The sequence below is a fragment of the Hyperoodon ampullatus genome, assembly GCF_949752795.1.
Source record: "Hyperoodon ampullatus genome assembly, chromosome: 15".
NCBI lineage: Eukaryota > Metazoa > Chordata > Mammalia > Artiodactyla > Ziphiidae > Hyperoodon > Hyperoodon ampullatus.
The window spans coordinates 47,697,874-47,720,698 of NC_136928.1; the positions used below are offsets into that span (position 1 = coordinate 47,697,874).

The 22,825-nt window shown below is 38.9% G+C and overlaps 2 protein-coding genes across 38 annotated transcripts in view; both read left to right on the forward strand.

Moving 5' to 3' along the window:
• Nucleotides 1–22,825, forward strand: part of NRXN1 (neurexin 1) — a gene marked incomplete at both ends in the record, with an annotated part of 1,144,386 nt that overhangs the window by 1,032,953 nt on the left and 88,608 nt on the right. The gene's annotated exons all lie outside the window — the stretch shown is intronic.
• On the forward strand, nucleotides 1,478–22,319 carry LOC307064761 (cell cycle regulator of non-homologous end joining-like; the record flags this gene model as incomplete). Its single annotated transcript, XM_079721461.1, is given in 5 exon segments — nucleotides 1,478–1,530; nucleotides 2,181–2,391; nucleotides 3,271–3,378; nucleotides 21,840–22,136; nucleotides 22,140–22,319. Coding segments are annotated over 5 exon segments (849 nt in total).

Below are 22,825 nucleotides of genomic sequence, written 5' to 3' on the forward strand. Positions count from 1 at the left end.
TTAAAAAGGATTTAGGAGCTCTGGTCAGGAGCCAAGAACAAAGACTAAAATATATATTTCTTATTGTATCACAATATCACAGGCTTCAACATATGAGTTTATGGGGAACACAATTCATTCCTTAGTACCTACCTTACTAATGGCATTGCAAAGTTCAAGATGATAGGTTCTATATCTTGGTTATATCTGAACTCAGCATACACTGCCTTGGTCATAAGGGGTATGGGTTCATTGTTCAAGTAATCACAGTTGAAGATTCCCGTGAACTCCACTTTGCCTCATATAAGCATTGTCAGAAGAGGGGCAATGAAGTGTCTAGGATATACTAGACTTTTTTTTTATAGTATTTTTAGACTTTGTAGAATGAGGAGAGGAGAGGAAGAGGAAGGGTTAGATACTTCTGGAGACTACCCAGTGGCCTGGCCTCCTGTCCTTTTATTTGGTGGCTTGTGTGTTGTCACTACTTGTCAGGACTGCCATGGCCTTGGCTGTGTGCAGGTGATCAGGCCCAGGTGGTGCTCTGTGACTTTGCCTACTCAGATGGTTGGAGCATGTCCAAAGAGTGAGAATCTCTTGTTTTAACTCTTATACTGACAACTCGAGTTGCATTCAGTAGGACACACTATGTTATTGATTTTCTTTCCATAGGGAATGAGATTATGTATGCCTATTCACAAGGCTGTTGAAGGGCAATCAGATTATGTTTGGAATCTTGAGAATAAAAAAGACCTTATTATTTTAGAATCTGGGCCTATTGTTTTAAAATGCCTGATGTTTCCTTGTCGTAGCTAGGAAGACTGGGTAATATCCAGTCTTTAAAGAAGAAGACCCAATTCTCTATATAATTGTAAAAGCTGCATCAGTATCTCTACAAAAGAATTTTAAAGAGCAAGATTTTAACTCCCTGTGAACAACTGGTATACTTTTTTTTTTAACATCTTTATTGGAGTATAATTGCTTGGTAAACATTTTATATGATTATGATCAAGGACAGAAGTAAGAGAAATTAGAGGGCTTCCCGGGCTTCCCTGGTGGCACAGTGGTTGAGAGTCTGCCTGCCAATGCAGGGGACACGGGTTCGTGCCCCGGTCCGGGAAGATCCCACATGCCGCGGAGCGGCTAGGCCCGTGAGCCATGGCTGCTGAGCCTGCGCGTCCGGAGCCTGTGCTCTGCAACGGAAGAGGCCACAACAGTGAGAGGCCCATGTACCACAAAAAAAAAAAAAGAGAGAGAAATTAGAGATAGAAAGGCAAATAGATAGATACTTGCCAACAGTTTTTTTTTTTTTCCTCCACAGCCTCCCTTAACTTTTGCATTCACCTTATGGTCTCAGTACTTACTATTCTCAGGGCAATGTACAAATCACTATGGTTATAAACACAAAGATCTTGAAAACAGAGTCTCAGCCCCCAGAAAACCAATACAACATAATAGGAAGGAGAAGTTATATACCATTGCAGCAATCAGGGAACGCTCCATGGAGGAGGTGGGTTTTGTGATAGTTCTTAATGTAGAGGAGGATTCTGATAGGTATGCACATGGCAAGATACCTTGGGAGGTAGGTACAGTTTGAGTAAGGGTGTTAAATTAAGGTAGAAATGTCCCTTATTTAGGGGACAGAGATTAGAATACACAGAGACAGTAGGATAGGGTAGGAACTCAGCCTTTATTCCTAGAACAGGGAGAATCAATGAAGGGAGTAAGTAGAGGAATGCCATGATCTGATTTATAATTTAAGATGACTTTGGATGCTATGTGGAAAATAGATTTAAGTGAGGCAAGAATGGGAGAGAGGATGTCAAAGTCTATTGAGTAGCACATGAAAATCATGAAATCAGCTACTTACTGTGAGTTGTTCTCAAACTGTCTTGTTTTTCATGCTCCATCATTTGGGTGATATGTTGCCAGGGCCATAATCTTAAAAGGAAGTGAAAGAATTCACTTCCCGGGGTAAAAATAATAACACATTTAATGAGTCACAAGGAGAAGGAGTGTGTCCCTTGTTAAACTTCAGCTTTTCAATGTTTTATTCCAAGTATTCAGTTTTAATGTTTTCAACAGAAGAGTGTTCTTTGTAATTCTCCCAACAATTCAGAACTTATTTAGGGTGTCATTAAACCCTTTGAGAGACAGAAGCATGCTCTGTGTTTTGTAATTGATGAAGTGTTCCCCCTAAATAGATCTCACATTGCTGAATCTGATGACATGAATAATAAAAATAACCATGGGAAGGAAGTGACCATTTTAAGCAGGATGCAGGGAAGAGATATTTATTTGGTGTTGAAAAGTAGAGCACATTTTCATGATGAACTAGGCTCTCCAGACCACTGCAGTAAGCCTCCTGACATTAAAATTGGAGGACATTTCAGGGTCAAATTTGAGGAAGAAAAAGTCTGTGTTTTAAACACAGAAAGTCTGGTGTTTCAGATAGCATGTGCCTCAAAAATTGAAGAGATGTTGAAGTTCAAATTGAGTGGATTTTTTCTATTGTAGGCAGACAGTGGGCTTGAGGTGGTGGAGAGGCGAGTTTACTGCATTAATAAATGGCAGTCATTAATTCCTGCTGTTTGCCCCATGTATTTTTAAGTATTTTATGCACTCAGTATGCCACGTCTGCAAGTCATAGGCCTGGATACTGAAAACAAAGAAATTGACACCTGCCACAGAACCAGGGAGAAAACGCCAGTAGTAATTTCTAAGAATTCCTTATAAAATGTTCACAGTTGGGTTTAGCCTAAAGTCACTCACTTGCATATTTGCAAAATTAGTTTGAGACTGAGAGTTCACATGGTGTTACCTGCAGAATAGACATATATTCTCCTCCTGGCTTATCCATTAACTAGCTGGTAGGTAACCTTTACCAAGCTGCTTAACCTGATGAAGCACCCATAAAATAGGAAAATCATTACCTAGTTTGTAAGATGATTATAAAAAGTACAATGGATGATGCATGTGACATTCCTGGCATTTACAGATGCTTAAGAAGCTAACATTATTTTCAGAAAAATGTTCTAAATATATAATGTTTTAAAACATAGACAAATCTCCCTCCTACTTGACATTGTCACGTTTCCTATTTTTACACACTCTTCTCCTCGCTTACTCTCCCCATCCCAACTTCATTATCTTTAGCCACTTTCCGGAAGCCCATGGCTTCCATTGTCTACATCAGCTTTGTTCCATATGACGTTGCACGTCTAATTTCCCCACCCACCTAAATGTAAGCTCCTCTCCATTTCAACTCCTCTGACTCCTTATCCCCACTTCCAGGTCTCTGTATCAGCCAGTCTTCTTACCTTAAGACCTCGTATCTCTACCCACTTATGTTTGCACTGCTCCTCGCACCTTGTTCACAAACCATCTGCATATGAGACTGTGGTAAGATACTGCCTGTATGTGTCTGTTGTAGAACTAGTTAAAACAAACATCCTATTTATAGTGTGTCAGTAAGGTCATCTTTGAGAAAGAACGTATTTCTTTTGTGCCTTGTCCACTCCCTACCTCATTCATTGCCCCCAACTCCCCAAATTATAAACCTCTTCAAGACCTGACCTGTCCTCAGCCACTGTGAACCTCTTCTTTGTGTCTAGTGCAATGTTTGCAAATTTATAGTCTGAGTGAATGTTATTATCATACCATCTTAAAACTACTGTGAATCTATGTCAGCGAGTCTAAAATCCTCATTTTATAGTTGAGAAACCTAAAGAATTAAACAACTTACCATGGTGACAAAACTGGTTGCAGAAATGGGACTAGAGCTGGTTCTCTGCATTCAGTGTTTAACTCTTTAGCTAGAACTGTAATTGATAAGAAGCCTTATCTTACCCACTTTAAAGGAAACTGTTAATATTATTCTATAGGATAGACTATGCATTGTAATTTTCTTGCAAAAGTAAGGTATTAAGAAATATATTCAGGGGGCTTCCCTGGTGGCGCAGTGGTTGAGAGTCCGCCTGCAGATGCAAGAGACACGGGTTCGTGCCCCGGTCTGGGAAGATACCACATGCTGCGGAGCGGCTGGGCCCGTGAGCCATGGCCACTGAGCCTGCGCGTCCAGAGCCTGTGCTCCGCAATGGGAGAGGCCACAACAGTGAGAGGCCCGTGTACTGGAAAAAAAAAAAAAAAAAGAAATATATTCAGGCAAAGTAGGGCATGAGCCTAAGGGAAATTCTTATTTCTCTTTAGTTTAACCTTAGGTTACTTCTGAATGTAAGATATTTTAGCAAAACACACAAGACAAAACCCATTGTCTTGTGTTGATAGATATTATAGCTAAGTACTCAAGGCCTAAGGTCTTGATTAGACTTGAGTTCACAGTCTTCGTTCCTTGTCTGACCTGATGTGGTATATAAGGCACATTATTTAAACCCATCTGACATGCATATGTACATATATCAAGCAAGCCTCAACACCTACTACAAATCAGTATCTTCGTTTCTTCCCTATCAGTGAGGAAGGGAGGACACACAGTCCCTTGAAAGACAACAGAATGATGAATTACTACTTGATTTCAGCAAGAACTAGCAATATATAGAGAGCCATAGCTCCATCTGTAAAATGAGAGTAACAGCACCTAATTCCTGGAGTACTGTGAGGATTAGATGAAATAACCAATGTAAACTATTTGGCATAAATGTCAGATATGTTAATATTGTCCTTAATATTTCTAGATGGCATATATAAACTTATATATGCCATATATAGTTTGTTATTTTAAAAATTATGTATGAGAGGACAACTTTACTTTTCTAAAAAGTATATGTGACGCTAAACAATACTTTTCTAAAAATTATATGTGACACTAAACAATATGCAAAATAGTCATTCATCCCATCTGCCCCACCATGATTTGGTACTTGGTTACTTAAATCTCCTTGGATAAGATCCAAGGGAGACTGCCCATTTAAACAAGTTTGGCCCTGAAGTGAATGGTGCTACAGCAGTTATCCCACTGAACTACTTTTTAAAAGGTTAATCCATTAGCTTTGCCTTTGCCTCCCTCATTTTTTTTTAATGTGACGCTGATTAAACATCCATGAAGCCTGTATTGTTAACCTTTTATTCAAAGTAGGTAAAAACCAGTCCCAGATTTTTATTGCAAACTTGTCATTGATCACCAGGTTGAACACATTTATAGGAGAAAACACGTTGAGTTTTCACAGAAAAAAATTGACACTAGCCCCTTTAATGTTCTTGGGTTCATTTTTAGTTGGATTTAGTGCCAAGGCAACTATAAGCTCATCAATGTCCCTTTATATCTTATATCACATGTTTTGAAATGGTATCGAAAAACATAAGTGATGAAGGCAAAAAGACTTTCAGATATAATAATTCTTAATCAAAATCTCATTTAGAGAAGCAACACCCAAACTTACTAAGCCAGGTTAAGTCGTGTGACTTCTTTTCAGAAAGGACAAGAGAAACTCTTGGCAGTGATTTGTGCTTTTATGGATTCTAGTATATTACGTAGACTGACATGCATATGTACCTATATCAAGCAAGTCCTAGCACCTGCTACAAATCACTGTCTTCAATGTATCCTTGTTTCTTCCCTGGCTATCATTGTAGAAGGACACAGTCCCTTGGAAGACAATATAGTTATGTAGTGCTACTTGATTTCAACAAGATTTGGGAATATTCATGGAAACTGAACCCCAGCATTAGCTAAGGATAGAATTTGGTTGCCATAGAAGCTTTATTTCTACCTACTCTATAAGAGATTCTGACAACCAATAAATTTACAGGTCACTGAATAAAAATCTAATGTTTTCATCCCTTGACATTTCAGCAGCTATTCATCATAGATTTCAGAAAAACAGTAAAATGAAAATGTGTAGGGTACAGCTAAATATAACACATCTCTTGTTTTTAAAAATAAAGAATTCAAAATTATTTTGTACTATCTTGATTATGTTCCAAATTTCTGGGAAAGGAACCATACATTTTATTCTGTTATCTGTAATTGTTTGGCAGTGATCCTATTACATTTCAGATTTGTATCCCAGTTCTAAAATTTTGTACACATCCTTTAAATTTTTTCACAAGAACTTTGAATTGGTGCTAAGTGTAAACCTCTGTTTTTCTAAATGATTTATATATTTTATTTATATTATGTTGGGGAGGACAAGATTCTTGTGTTAATTGTGTTAGAAAATCTAGTAGCATGCTATGTATCAAATCATTAACTGCAAGAATTAATATGCTTTCTGAATTAGAAAGCAATAAGATGCCACTTTTTTTCATTTTCTAAGAGTCAGTACCCAGGATTGGAATAATTAGAAAAGTTATTTATCATTTTTATTACCTGCCTACATTTGTTTTGTAGCCATGGTGTCTGAATTATCTTTTATGTAGGGTGATAAACAAAGTAGAAGACTCTTAAATAGATGATTTAGCAAAATATATGTTCAAGATGACTGCATATTATATTTTTAAAAGTCTTTCAAAATGTTTTGATTATTTAACACATTTTAGGAATTCTAAAGTCTAGGAAGACAACAGTAAAGAATTCTCTTGGTTTTAACTAACATCCTTGGCTCCTTTAATTATATTTCTTATAGTGAAATAAAGGCTAACATTTGAGTCTTTAATAATTTGTTTCTTAAAAAATTACTTCTTACAATATTTCTAAACTGGAAGCATTTAGGAACTATGTGATATATTAGAGATATAAAAAAAAAACAAAAAAAAAACTAACAAAAAGATTCTTTCCTTGTCTAAGAGAATCGCAATATGCTTACTGCCTGTTTTTGCTTACCCTAGATTTTGTGACTTGAGTCTTTGCATATTTCAAAGCCAAATACCTTTCCATCCTGCTATACTGGCCATATCCAGCTTGCCCAGATCTTACACAGAAAACATAATCAAGTTTCATAGATATACTCCGTAGACACCTTAGAGAATGAACACTCCAAAGCAACTTGGTCCTTAAATTAGAAAAAAACAACCTATGCTTCAAAACTCCAGAAGACATCTCAGATTAGCACTAGTTGTGCAGTGTTAAGACCTAAGTAGGGCTTCCCTGGTGACGCAGTGGTTAAGAATCCGCCTGCCAACACACGGGACACGGGTTGAGCCCTGGTCTGGGAAGATCCCACATGCCACGAAGCAACTAAGCCCGTGTGCCATAACTACTGAGCCTGCACTCTAGAGCCTGCAAGCCACAACTACTGAGCCTATGTACCACAACTACTGAAGCCTGCGTGCCTAGAGCCCATGCTCCGCAACAAGAGAAGCCACCGCAATGAGAAGCCCACGCACCGCGACGAAGGGTAGCCCCGCTCGCTGCAACTAGAGAAAGCCTGCGCACAGCAATGAAGACCCAACGCAGCCAAAAATAAATAAATAAAATGAGTAAATTTATTTTTTTAAAAAAAAGACCTAAGTAGATGACAGTGTATTTCCTATTCCTTCTTAGAGTGCTTATGCGTTTTCAGCCCTTTGCAAAAGTTTGGTAGAGCTACCAGGCATCATCAGTTGAAGTCAGTATCTACTAACAGTTAGGAAAAGGCTTACATTGGTAAAGTGCTATGTACTTTAACCTCCTACCTAATGATTAAATGAAAATTTCAATTTAGTATATTTTAAAATTGCTGACTTAACGTGGCAGCGTAAGAAAAATGCTTTCTTGAGATCAAGTTGAATGTATTTTTTTTTTTCCTTCTGGAAGAACTGAGAAATGTTATTTATAGTTATTCAAGTGGAAACAGGGAGGATTGGGGCAGGCAGGAGAGATTTTGGTAGATATTTAATGATCTTTCTATTGTAGTTATGTATCTATATGTATACATATATTTAAATATATTTTAGACATATATATGTAATGTAACATAAATAGAGGAAAAAAGAGAACTTTATTTATTTATTTTAAATTTGGAAGGCTAAAGCAGGAATTAAATGCTCTCCTCCCATCCATGACTGGTTCATCCTGAATTTGTTAAAATCTGTTAGAACTACCACTGAGTAGTGAAACAGGGCATTCTGACTGTTTTAAATTTATATGGAATTATCAAGTAAATAATATGATTGCATATAAATGTCCATTACTGGCTCATATATGAATTATATTTAATTCCTTAGAGTATTAACCTACAAAATCATACTCTGAGAATAACACTTGCTGGGAAGAATGTCCAGGTGGGTGCAGTGTTTACAAATGAATAATTATGTTTGGAAACATTTGCATTTTCACATCAAGAATGTGTCATAAGTACACTTCCAGTATGCAGTTATGAATTTTAGGATTAAAAAAATGAAATACAGAAGATACTTCAGCATTATGGTGTTAAAATAGTTTAATTAGAATGAATATAACAGTAAACAATAAAACCATTTAACAAAAAGACAAACATGTATTTATAAATGCTTCTTATAAGGAATGATACACAGTCATTCTCTGATTATAAAATATATATGACACATTGTTTATCTTTTATTTATAAATCAAAATTATAATTTGCTGCCCCAGCTACTTGAGTTTTGAGTATGAAATGCCCATTTTGCAGTGTACAGTTAAGAAATATACATACATATGCTGAAAATGATAAACTTGGCCTTCAATAATCTACCACATGCTCTGAAACTACCTTGTTATAATCAATCAAGACCTACCTCTTAAGGACTAAGTATTCAAAAGAGGATTCAAGAGAAGCACAGAAAAGATGTATACCTGTCCTCAAACAGCTTCCAGACTTGTTAGCGAGATCAGTCTAAAATCAAAATAAGAAAATCAAAATAAGTGCTAAGCTGAGGAAATGACTATAAAGACAACTAGGGATGAATAAAGGTAAATCTCTCAGTTGCACAGAGGGATAGGATGAGTAATTGAATCTTACACACTGGGGATGATGAAAGCACAGATGAGGTAATGTTTTGGAAGGGTTTGCAAAGCAGAGGGAGTGATTAGGAAATATGAAGCTAAGTGTGCTTGCTGCCTGACCTTGTGCCTATTCCCTCATCTATATTTACCTACCGAGTATTTTCCAGTAATATTTTCCCTATATTCTCAATCCTGCCAACTCATTATTTTCCTAATTTAAAAAAAATTTTCTTCATCTCCTCTGAGGCTCAGGATGCTGTGATCAATATAAATGACTATTTCCTGTGCCCATCCCTCTTGTTAGATTGCCTTAACATCTTCAGCCCTATTCCACATAAATAGGAAGTAAAATGTTGGTAAAACAGTCAACTTCAGTCTACTGTGGTAGAATAGGATATACCAGAATTGCTGAAGGAAGAAATTGTTCCTCCAAGATGTTTGTAAATAACTAGCAGCCTTGAGCTATAAAAACATACTTTTTATATCAAATGAGCAGTCTCTGAATTTTAGGATCAGATACCTTACAACCTTAAAAAAAAGTTTACATATATCTTTATCTTCTTTTTCGCCGAAGATGTAAGACTCAGAAGGGAAAAAAAAGGTATGACAATAATGCAAAACAGGAAGATATGGCAAGTAATAAAATGTTGGAAGTCATAGCATTTTGTCATGAAGTCATAGTTGGAACAGGTCCATTACTGCCTTCACATTTATTTTCATGGCCCCTTTCAATGAATCATCTAGTTTTCCCCCATTTTACCAGAGGTCCCTGCTTGCTCTTGGAGCAGCGGAAAAGCATCTGATTAGTAATCTGACAGGCATTGAAATCTATTTCCCTGAATACATAGCTCATTAATGTCGAGACAAAGAAAAATAAACCATCCCCATAAAAGATCATCTGGAAAAAGGCCAGCCTTTTATGCCAGAGTCATTTTATGGGAATGACATTGTGACTAGTATGGTAATGAGGAAATGTTATTTTATTGTTTTAGGTTCTCCAGGACTCAAAAGCTTTAGAGAAGTGCATTAACTTTTTCAGCCCACAGGGGGCCCTTTGATGCATTCCTACTGCAGAGAAAGCATCCAAGTTACAATCTTTTAAAATTGTATTAAACTGTAGAGAGTCAATTATCTATCACATTTAAATTGACATCTTCCTGTATTAAAATACCATAGCATCCTGATTTGGAATCTAAAAGAGTCACACTAATTAAACAACATTCTGGAAAGAGTTCCTGAGAATTAATGTGACCTGTCCCTAAATGGAAGCTCAATGATACAAGGAGTAAACCCGCTGCTCTTAGAAAATCTTTGATGTTTTAGAAGAATTTTACCCACCAAAAAACTAGCGTCTATCGTTTGTCACTTGTTCACTATATATTTAAATATGTGCTTCCTGACCATAAAGGTCTTTATGAATTGATGGGTCATCAGAAGATATCTGGGTTTGGGTAATGTAAAGAGGAAGAAACATCCCGTGTCTTTGCTGCTCACATCTTTACCCAGGAAAGGGCTCTACTGAAAACTTTCCTTCTTATTGAGTAAAGTAAAATTCATTGAGCTATTCTTGAGGATGCTCTGGGTGATGATTTGCTCTTTTGCTATTACACTTTAATTGGAAAGCAAAATTACCATTGTTGAGATTTGCAAAAGCATACTTCTCCCAAACACAGGGCTCATTCCCATCTTTTAGGTTTTTATTTGGTTGTAGCTTTTATTATTTAACATTGATTTTCGCTGGTAATGTTGTAGTGCTATTTTCATGGAGACAATGGGGCAGTTTGTGGTTAATTTTGCTTTTTCATTTCAAAAATATTTTGACGTTGCATGACTTGGGGGCTTTTACTGCACGTTCGAAAGAAGTCTCTGTTGTGGCAGAGGACATAGAGTGGACATATTATAAAACATAAGTAATAATAATGCTTCCCATTCACATCACATCTATCATCCAGAGGGGCCCAAAGTGCTCCACACACAGCAGGGAAGGATTATTATACAGCAGGCCTGAAAGTTTACACAATTGTACTGCATAAAATGCCAATCAAATGTCAGTTTCCAGTATTATGCCTAAAATTCTGTGAGCTGAGACATATCCTCTATCTCTAAAGCTGGAAGAAAAAAAAATGTCGATACTTGGTGAGGTGGAAGGTTAGACAGGCCTTGTTAATCTCATTCATTCATTCCAGGCAACCCTCTCTTCATTGCAAAGTGGTTTGGTATGATCAAACTTTGCTTCTGTGTCTGGAGATAAACTTCCTTGATTTAGTCTATATATATAGCCTCACCTCATTACCCTACTTCACCCCTAGCGCTGGCAATGAAATGTAAGCCAACCACTCTACTTGACTTTCTTCTGTCACTTCAAGATTAGTTGACTGGAACTCAGAGGCCCCTCAGGTGGTAGGAAAAGGCATCTGGCCTTCTTTTTTTTTCTTTTTTTTTTTTTTCGGTACGCGGGCCTCTCACTGTTGTGGCCTCTCCCGTTGCAGAGCACAGGCTCCAGATGCGCAGGCCCAGCGGCCATGGCTCACGGGCCCAGCCGCTCCACGGCATGTGGGATCTTCCCGGACCGGGGCACGAACCTGTGTCCCCTGCATCGGCAGGCGGACTCTCAACCACTGAGCCACCAGGGAAGCCCTGGCCTTCTTTGAGTAATATTGGACCCCTTGGTCTTTACTTAAGGCTCATACTTTTCCACCTGATCCCTATGATTGGTGTCCCATCTTTCTGAGCTTTGCCTACCTGGTTGCCTTGGTCTTTTGAGTTGCATTAGTCTCCACGTTCCTGTTAGGCCATGAGTCTCCTTAAAATAAATATAAGCCTCACTTTCTCCATGCTCAATGAAACTCCAAGAAGGGAAAGGGAACTAAATTTCATTGCACAATTACATTTTCACTTGAAAACTTTCAACCTCCATTTAGGCAATATGTATTTACTGTTTGCCTATATTGTGCCAAATACTGTTTGAAATATTGTCTGCTTGGAGATTTCAGTCTAAGTCTTAGAAAATCCTGCCGGAGAGGTAATGTTATTCCATCTCACAGAAGAGGAAGCAGAGTCTCAGATTAAGTCTGCGGTTTCATAGGTAGAACTTTCTGGGATCAAAAGACATGCTTTGGACAAGCAGTGTGCTTTTGGCCATATGAATCTGTGATTCTCTTTTTATGTCTCTCACCTGCTGCCTTCTCTATGATTTTTAATAGATCAAAATAATAAATGAAGCCTACAAATCCTTCCTTATCTTTCGTTAATTATTACTGATGCATGGAACCTTATCATTAACAAGAACCTTTCATAAATATTATATAGATGGGAGAATAGAGGCCACACACACAGAGTCAGGCATGCTCCTACCTAGCTGAGGTCTTTTTCCTTTAGCAGCAATCCCTGTTTACCTTTCCAGGAGAGGGGAGGCTTTGACCATTTATTATTTCTAAGTTATTCCCATTTTTTCCTCCTTACTGTGTCCACAGTCTCCTGCCTGCCTACCTAAAGTGAGATGAGGTCAGAGGAGTTCTCACTACGTGATTGCAAAACTCCCACATGGAAGATAAGGCAGACCTTTTTCCCTTCTAGCATTCTTTCCCCACTTTCCATATATCATTAAAGGAAAAGGGAGCAACTCTGATCAGAAAATGTTCAGGTGGATCGTCCCCTTTTGCTAGGACAGTTAGGCACATTGTACAATCTAGGTACACTTGGAAGCTACAAGGTATACTCAGATAATTGCATTTTTTAAATAGTTGTGGACAAGCAAAAACCTTTTATTCTCCCTACACAGCCAAAGCCCAGAAGAAATAAACAGAGAAGCACTGATAATTGTTTCTCTGATGTCAATTTAAGGTCAGATAAAACAAAATCTCTTTAACATGATGTAGAACATATCACTGAAAAAGCATTAGATGAGAAAGGCAGTCACTGGATAAATTGCAAAACAAGAGACAGGAGTCTTGACTGCACTGGCTGTGATATTGTTACTAAAATAAAGAAGTCTGGCCATTTTTTAATATTTCAGTTAATATGAGGGCTATTACATTGGGTTTTTCTTATTTTTTAATAGGACTTTATGCTAGATTCTTGCCTAGAAAGATTATGAGGAAGCAATAGACAATAGTGGTTAAGAATCCAGTCCCTAGAATCAAGTGGCTGAAGTTCACAGACAAGCTTCACTGGTGCTTATTAACCATGTGGCATTGGGCAAGTTACTTAACAACTGTGCTTCAAACCCCATACTTTTGAGATTTTTATGAAGGCTTCATCATGTAAGCATGATCGATCATTAACTCCACTTTTAGCCCCTCTCCTTCTCTGGAGAATAGGGAATGGGCTGAAAATTCCAACCTTCTCATATCGACTTAGTCTTCCTGGTAACCAAATCCCATCCAGGAGTCCACTAAGATTCATCAAAGCAAAAGACACTGCTGTCACCCAGGAAATTCCAAGGGATATAGGAGGTCTGTGCCAGGAACCAGGAGCAGAGACCAACAGGCTTTACTGCTTATTAACCGTGTGACATTGAGCAAGTAATTTAACATCCCTGCCCTTTATCTGTGAAAAGATAGTTAGTGAAAATAAAGTTGATGAGATTTAACTCATAGCTTCTTGTTGAGAAAAAGTCCGAAGCTCTCAACTAGAGAGGTGTTGCCTCAGAGGACGTTTGGCAATGACTGGAGATATTTTTGATTGTCACGACTTGTGTGTATGTTGGGAGGTGTGGGGTGTGGGTGTTGTTACTGACATCTAGTAGGTAGAGGTCAAGGATTCAGCTAAACATCTTACAGTACACAGGACAGCCTTCCACAACAAATAATCACTCAACCCAATATGTCAATTGTGCCAAGGTTGAGAAATCCTGGATTCAATGATGTGACATATATAAAGTCCTCAGAACTCATAGAAAACACCTAGTAAGTGTTAGCCATTGTTATTATTCATTATAAAGCTCAGTTGCCTTGGAGACTATTATTCCTCAAAAAGAATTTTTGGGTTTTTACTTTGATAAATAAACGACATCTTCGCATTAAATCTGATTGCCCCCACCAACACTTCAACTCCATCTATGTTCTGCTGTAACCCCCATCTCACCATTTTCATGTCTTGTTGTTTTGTTTTTTTTTCTGAACACACACTCTTTAAACTAGACACATGTTTATGCTGCCCTAATTACTAGACTTTAAGTACTTTACTTCTGCCATACCTGGATCAATCTCCTACTAGCTTATCCACATAGCTTCTCCTCTTTAAATTCCTGCTCAAGACTTAGTTCCACATTCAGTTTATCTACCTGGCTTTAGCATTCCACCATTCTACCACTCCATCTCCTCCACTGTCAGGCGTTCATTGAAACTAGCACACAAGTGATGTAATTTCTTCTTCATGTGGGTTTGCTTTATCTCAGAATTAAGGAAGGAATGAATATCTTTCATTTATTCTGTGCCTGCATGTATATAAATTTTCATGTGTATAAAATTAGAGTAGAAAAAGTTAAAAAACAAAATGAGGACACACTAAATATCCACCTACCTCCAATTTCTTATGATTCTTTGCCTGCTTCTTTGACTATATTTCTCTATCTTTCGAATAAATGTTGCTACCCTATTTAAAGGAAAGAAATCTTGAAACTGTCATTGTTTTGAATTCACACACCATCCAAATAAGGCTGAGCCTACATCTAGAGCTCCCCATGCTTTCTAGAGGCTGGTAGTGTATCAATAATAGAGGCTGGCTCTCAGTAATGAGGCAAGAATTTATTTTTATAAAATTATGTAAATACAAGTCAAGTTACCTGCTGGCTCCATTTTTTCCTAGGTAGGCATTACCTGTGCTTATAAACATACAGTTGAGTACACACTTAAGTAATACTGTAATTCCACGGTTGACTTAATGTTTGTTCTCAGTTTATCTCAATTTCTCTTCCAAAGTCAGTACATAATCCTTTGGGTATCCATGTGACCCTTGCTGTTACTCACTGAACATATTTACTCCTGTGTGTCTGCCAATCTGAATTAATTGGTCATTAAAACAGTTCCTTATGCAATTTTCAGCAAAGCTCCTAACCTTCCAAAATAAAATAAGTTTGAAAGATTGAGTTAGGTTTAACATCTTTTCACGTGGAAATGATTTTGAAATCCTTTGCTAGAGAAAGGCTTTAGGGTTTCTTTCGGTAGTGACTTCACACAGTGACTCTCAGGAAATATATATTGTCTGTGCTTTTGAGAATTTATTATGTGCTGGCCTGGCCCATGGAGACATCATTCCCTTGAGTAGCTGGGCCTAGTAACCAAAAACACTGTGTAGCAGGACCAGAGACAAACTGGATTTTAGAGTACCTCATGCTCTGGTCTGCTACTGCGCCTCAGTCTCTGCCCTCCGGAGACAAGAACCATGCAGATGGGGTCTGTGGGATTCTGACATTGTCAGCAGACTGGTCAGAAAAAGGAGCTAGCAGGAAGTTCTCATAGAGCTAGCCTCCTGGTCCATGGCTCTAGAAGGCTCGTTGCAGATTGGTATTTTTATGTCTGCTTATCATTTTCATCAGATCTGACTTGGATTTTAAATATATATATATAGCTGTAATATCAGGTCCCATGGAAGCCTGTTGAATTCATCAGGAATAAAGAGAAACATTCAAAAGAAATCTTTGGTTTATGGTAGCCAGTATTTCCAAGATGGGACAGAATTTAGCTCGGCCATCCCAGCTAATCTCAGTAAGTACAGGACACCTGAATGTACAGATGGATGTTTGTCTTGCCTATGGAAGTCCACTTCATCCAAATATCGTTTGGTGTTCTCCTTTTGTAAATGTAAATAATTGTTTTTGCTAATGGTTTATTTTCTTTTGTTTTGGACAAAATGGATTTGGGAAATAAAAGCCTGTTTTTCAATTAGAAATAAACAGATTGCACAAAGTAGTTGTATTGCCTCCTGTATCCCTAGAATGACTGATTCATGTAAAGAAGGTGCAAAAATATATTTAATCCCATTACAAATTAGTATAATGATCCACAAAGCCAGATTATGCCTCAGAGCTCCTGATGTCTTAGAAAGAATAGTGATTTGGAGAATAAAAATTTGAGCCATTGGGCTTCCCTGGTGGCGCAGTGGTTGAGAGTCTGCCTGCCGATGCAGGGGACACGGGTTCATGCCCCAGTCCAGGAAGATCCCACATGCCGCGGAGCGGCTAGGCCTGTGAGCCATGGCCGCTGAGCCTGCGCGTCCGGAGCCTGTGCTCCGCAACGGGAGAGGCCACAACAGTGAGAGGCCCGCGTACCGCAAAAAAAAAAAAAAAAAAAAAAATGAGCCATAATTCTAGATTGATTACAGTAGTTATGCAAATGTAATTATAATTTTCTGTGCAGAAAAACATATTTAAATAGAAAGCACAGCAATGATCTTATTCAGAAGCTACTCTAGTGAATACTTTTACTGTAAAGAAGAATTTGGTATATTTTAATAATTGTCAGGCAACCATTATGATTGTGTATTACTGTACTGTGTAATTTTCTTGAATTGGATATGTCTCTCTCTTTGTACGATTTTAATTACCAAAAGTAATGACAAACCTTAGTAAATATGCTAATTGCACACAATAGCAGTTTTCTCCATGCAGGCATAAAATTCTTGAAAGAGTTTTTGCATTTCTAAAGGAAGAATGTGCAGGGAACTCAACTCATAGGAAAGCCACTGAGGACATCTTGTATCTGCTCTGAGGTTCATTAAAACGTGGGGTGTCCTCCTCATAGCAAATAAATTTCAAACAAGTTATTTTTCATGCTTTGAGGCTCTAGTTACCTTGACTCTAGCTCTTGTATGATTTACTGAATGAGAGAGTTGGAGAATTTGAACTTGATCCTAGTCTGATAATGAGTTTAAATTAACAATCTGAAGACTTCTCCATTATGTTAGTAATAAGAACTGACTTCCTTTTGGAACTGCTTGGATGATTCTGAGATCTGTGTATGAAAAAAGGTTGTTCAATATGGAGATGTTGCAGGGGATCTGGAGGGCCAGGGGTCAGAGAGCTTTGCTACAAACTAACTCTATATTTGATACGAGTCTTCTTGTTTAAAAAGAAGAGAGGGAGGGATTGTTCAATGATTTCTATAATGCCCTCCATCTCTAATGTTCTTTGAATCCAATCCTAGAGATTCTTCTTGATTTGGTATCTTTAGTGTGAACCTTCTGTGCTCACTGACTATAGAGATGCTGTCAAAGCTACCAAAATTCCACTAATGACAAGAGGTCATCAAGAACTATGGTAGTTCTCCTGGCCATGGTGACTTTCCTGAGCTCGTGAAAAGTCTGCACATGAGGTAGAGCCAAGGCTGAACATATTTGGCTATTTCCATAAATATTATTTAAATATTGCAATAATTATCTAAGGAGACTTTCAGCTAAACTCCTAGTGAATAATTGAACTTTTTGGAAAAAGTAGTAACATAGGATTATTGATTAAGGCCATGTTGAGCTTTCTGACTCACAGTGATTTGCTAGCTTGCACAGGGGTTTTATATCATTAATTTATTATGAAAAAATTCATCTGGCAATAAACCAATGGACACAGTTTGCATATTAGACCAATGACAGTTTGCTTCATCAACCAACTAGCTATAGATATGTGAAGAATGGGGAAAGAGCCGTAACACTGAACCCAAAGACACTCTGCAAGGACTTAAAGTTTAGGTTTGAGTGAGTGAGATGATCCCTACCTGAGTTAAGGTCAAGGCTTACACAGTAGCACATAGTTGAACAGAGGAGAGACAGCTGTAAAAGAGTCTCCTCTTTCTGATGTGCTAAAATGGTGAGACTTCAGCATTACAATTTGTTTTCTTTTAATATTTTCAAAAAGTGAAAGATATGGGTATTAAAAAAATAACAGGATATAAAAAAAACTTCTCTAATGACAAAAATAAACACAGGTCTACAGAAAAAAAATAGAAACTCTTCTACTCACTTGAAAACTTTATAATTAAAATTGATAACACCCTCCCCCAACCATACACACACACCCTCAGTGACATTATGCTCTGATAATATAGAGTAATCTGGTTGTTTCAGATAGGAAAAGTGTTGAGTAATCTTATGTTATTTATATAATTAGCAGACCAGAAAGGTAAACTCTAATCCTGAAGTTTCCTTTCCCCTCCAATGACTGTTGCCTAACAGATGTGTCATCCTATTCCAAGTCACTTAGAAAGCCTCGTGATTGGTCAATGCTATTTTTTTTTTAATTGGGGTATAGTTGCTTTACAATGTTGTGTTACTTCCTGCTGTACAGCAAAGTGAATCAGCTATGTGTATACATATATCCCTTCTTTTTTGGATTTCCTTCCTGTTTAGGTAACCGCAGAGCACTGAGTAGAGTTCCCTGTGCTATACAGCAGGTTCTCATTAGTTATCTGTTTTATACATAGCAATGTATATATGTCAATCCCACCCTCCCAATTCATCCCACTCACCCTTTTTCCCCTTGGTGTCCATACGTTTGTTCTCTACGCCTCTGTCTCTATTTCTACTTTGCAAATAGGTTCATCTAAACTATTTTTCTAAATTCCACATATATGCGTTAATATACAATATTTGTTTTTCTCTTTCTGACTTACTTCTCTCTGTATAACAGTCTCTAGGTCCATCCACATCTCTATAAATAACCCAGTTTCATTCCTTTTTCTGGCTGAGTAATATTCCATTGTATATATGTGCCGCATCTTCTTTATCCATTCATCTGTCAGTGGACATTTAGGTTGCTTCCATGTCCTGGCTATCGTAAATAGTGCTACAGTGAACATTGGGGTGCATGTGTCTCTTTGAATTATGGTTTTCTCAGGGCACATGCTCAGTAGTGGGATTGCTGGGTCATACGGTAGTTCTATTTTTAGTTTTTTAAGGAAACTTCATACTGTTCTCCATGGTGGCTGTATTAAGTTACATTCCCAACAACAGTGCAAAAGGGTTCCCTTTTCTCCACATCCTCCCCAGCATTTATTGTTTGTAGACTTTTTGATGATGGCCATTGAGGTGACACTTCATTGTAGCTTTGATTTGCATTTCTCTGATAATTAGTGATGTTGAGCATCTTTTCATGTGCCTCTTTGGCTATCTGTATGTCTTCTCTGGAGAAATGTCTTTTTAGATCTTCTGTCCGTTTTTTTGATTGGATTGTTTGCTTTTTGATATTCAGTTGCATGAGCTGTTTATATATTTGGGAGATTAATCCCTTGTCAGTGGCTTCATTTGCAGATATTTTCTCCCATTCTGAGGGTTGTCTTTTTGTCTCGTTTATGGTTTCCTTTGCTGTGTAAAAGATTACAAGTTTAATTACATCCCATTTGTTTATTTTTGTTTTTATTTCCATTACTCAAGGAGGTGGGTCAAAAAAGATCTTGCTGTGATTTATGTCAAAGAATGTCCTTCCTATGTTTTGTTATGTCTTTTCCAATTTGTATTCCTTTTATTTCTTTTTCTTCTCTGATTGCTGTGGCTAGGACTTCCAAAACTATGTTGAATAATAGTGGCGAGAGTGAACATCCTTGTCTTGCTCGTGATCTTAGAGGAAACGCTTTCAGTCTTTCACCATTGAGAATGATGTTTGCTGTGGGTCTGTCATATATGGCCTTTATTATGTTGAGGTAGGTTCCCTCTATGCCCACTTTCTGGAGAGTTTTTATCATAAATGGGTATATGGAGCTGGAGGAATCAGGCACCCTGACTTCAGACTATACTACAAAGCTATAGTAATCAAGACAATATGGTACTGGCACAAAAACAGAAACATAGATCAATGGAACAAGATAGAAAGCCCAGAGATAAACCCATGCACCTATGGTCAACTAATCTATGACAAAGGAGGCAAGGATATACAATGGAGAAAAGACAGTCTCTGCAGTAAGTGGTGATGGGAAAACTGGACAGCTACATGTAAATGAATGAAATTAGAACATTCCCTAACACCATACACAAAAATAAACTCAAAATGGATTAGAAACCTAAATGTAAGACCAGACACTATAAAACTCTTAGAGGAAAACATAGGAAGAACACTCTTTGACGTAAATCACAGCAAGATCTTTTTTGATCCACCTCCTAGAGTAATGGAAATAAAAACAAAAATAAACAAATGGGACTTAATGAAACTTCAAAGCTTTTGCACAGCAAAGGAAACCATAAACAAGACGAAAAGACTACCCTCAGAATGGGAGAAAATATTTGCAAATGGATCAACGGACAAAGGATTAATCTCCAAAATATTTGAACAGCTCATGCAGTTCAGTATTAAAAAAAAAAAAACCCAATCCAAAAATGGGCAGAAGACCTAAATAGACATTTCCCCATAGAAGACATACAGATGGCCAAGAAGCACATGAAATGCCGCTCAACATCATTAATTATCAGAGAAATGCAAATCAAAACTACAATGAGGTACCACCTCACACCAGTTACAATGGGTATCATCAGAAAATCTACAAACAACAAACACTGGAGAGGGTGTTGCACTGTTGGTGGTAATGTAAATTGATAGAGCCACTATGGAGAACAGTATGGAGATTCCTTAAAAAACAAAAAATAAAATTACCATATGGTCCAGCAATCCCACTACTGGGCATATACCCAGAGAAAACCATAATTCAAAAAGACACATGCACCCCAATGTTCATTGCAGCACTATTTACAATAGCCAGGTCGTGGAAGCAACCTAAATGCCCATCGATAGAGGAATGGATAAAGAAGATGTGGTACATCTATACAATGCAATATTACTCAGCCATAAAAAGGGATGAAATTGGGTCATTTGTTGAGACGTGGATAGATCTAGAGACTGTCATACAGAGTGAAGTAAGTCAGAAAGCGAAAAACAAATATCGTATGTTAACACATACATGTGGAACCTAGAAAAATGGTACAGATGAACCAGTTTGCAGGGCAGAAATTGAGACGCATATGTAGAGAACAAACGTATGGACCCCAAGCGGGGAAAGCGGCGGGGGGGTGAGGGTGGTGGTGTGATGAATTGGGCGATTGGGATTGACATGTATACACTGATGTGTATAAAGTTGATGACTAATAACCTGCTGTATATAAAAAAAAATTTTTAAATTACAAAAAAGAGTAGAGTTTTATGTATAAATAACAGTGAAATGAGATTACTAGATTAATTTGTACATTTTTAGTGATGCAACGAATATGCTCTATGAGCAAAAAAGTCTGAGATTAGGTACTTGAAGTACCTAATTATGGAACAGGGCATTTTATCCATTCCTTGAAATGTGGGCATATCAACAAGTTGAGATGAGGGAAGGAGCAACTAGGAGATCAAGGGAGAGAATTCATACAAAGGTTCAGGGAATGACAAAGAATAGGGTTAGGGTGGTGTGTGGAGTGTGTACAGGGGGATGTATAACAAAATCTGGGAAAGCACATGGTGGGCAGATGATAGAGAACCTGCTAAGGGGTTTAGACTTGTTCTGCAGGCATTAGAGAGCCATTGATTTTTTGTCAAGACAGGGAATGGAATTATTACAGCTGTGCTTCAGGAAAACAACTCAACCAGCTGGTTGTAAAATGATCTAAGGGAGGGACTGGAAGCCAAACAACCACTGAAGAGACAATTGCAGTAATTCAAGAAAGAGGTAATGAGAATCAGAACTAGGGTAGTGGCAGTGGGAATGGGGTGTAGGCAAGGGGGACGTTGCTGAATCAGCAGGACTTGTCCACTGATTGAAAGAGGTTTGAGGAGCGGCGTGGGCAGCCACAGTGCGCGCGGGGCGGGGCCCGGCCGGCTGGCCTCCGAGCTCCCTACAACCGCCCAGAATCAGACTTCTGGACCCGCCCCGGAAGCCAAGAGGGGGGCACGGGCCCGGAGGCTGAAGCCCTGCTGGAGGAGCGCCGAGCACGCGGGCGGCGCTGTCGCCGGAATTAAAGCTGGACTCCCATTCAGGACAAACAGACCTATAATTCCTGGTGTGGCGAGAGAGTGGGATTTGCTGTCCTGAAGTCATTAAGCTTGGCCCCTGGTTCTCATGAGAGACTAGAGGTGGAAGACTTGAAATCTGAGAATAAAAGAAGGGTGCTTCCCGCATGGATGACAGCCCAGGTGGCTGAAAAGAGGGCGGTGCAGGTGAAGACCCCCAAGAGGAGGAGAAGAGCCACGGTGCCAGTGGCTGCAGCAAGACTTCCTGCCATGAGGACTGTGTACTGCATGAATGAAGCTGAAATTGTGGACGTTGCTCTGGGGGTCCTGATTGAGGGCCGAAAACAGGAAAAGCCGTTGGAACAGCTGCCTCTGGCAGGCGCTGATAAGCCAGAGCACTCCCCAGCCAGCTAAGCGCCACCGTCCCTGAGTCCCCCCCAGAGCAGAAGTGAGGACAGTGAGGACAGTGAGGACGAGGACTGTGGGGAAGGCGGCCCTCCTCCGGGGCCTGTGGGTTCTGACTCGGCCTGCAGCAGAGGCCTCGAGGAAGACCAGGATGCGCTCAAATACGTCAGAGAGAGATTTTTCAGCTAAGGGACAAACTTCCAGGACTTTCTGCCTAGAGTGGCTGAAGGAAGCTGGGTTTCCCTCTTGGCCTGGACGCTGCCCTCAGACTGTCACGGCTTCTGCTCCCAGCTTTGCGCCACTCTGGGCTGCGCAGATTCACCTTGGGAAGTGAGGAATCAGAATGAGCTCCCATTAGAAATCCTCCCTGCACTGTGCTCTCTCCTTGCTCAGAGGGTCTGGGATCCCCACAGTCTGTTTCTTGTATTCAGTTACCTGGTTCCAGGGAGATGAGGTTGTGGTGGTCAACTTACTGGAACCAAAGAGTCAACTTAATAATTTTTAAAGAAAAACAAGTATGGCTGCTAAATACACTGGAATTCCCACTGTTTGGCCTCCCTGAGGAGGAAGCCTATTTTAAAAATAGCTTCCATCGCGAGGCAGTCAATCAGTCTGTGAGCCCTTGCTCATCCAGCCCAGAACCAGACATCCTGCCACAGTGCTGGGCTCCGTCTAGGAGCCTGAGGCTCAGTGTA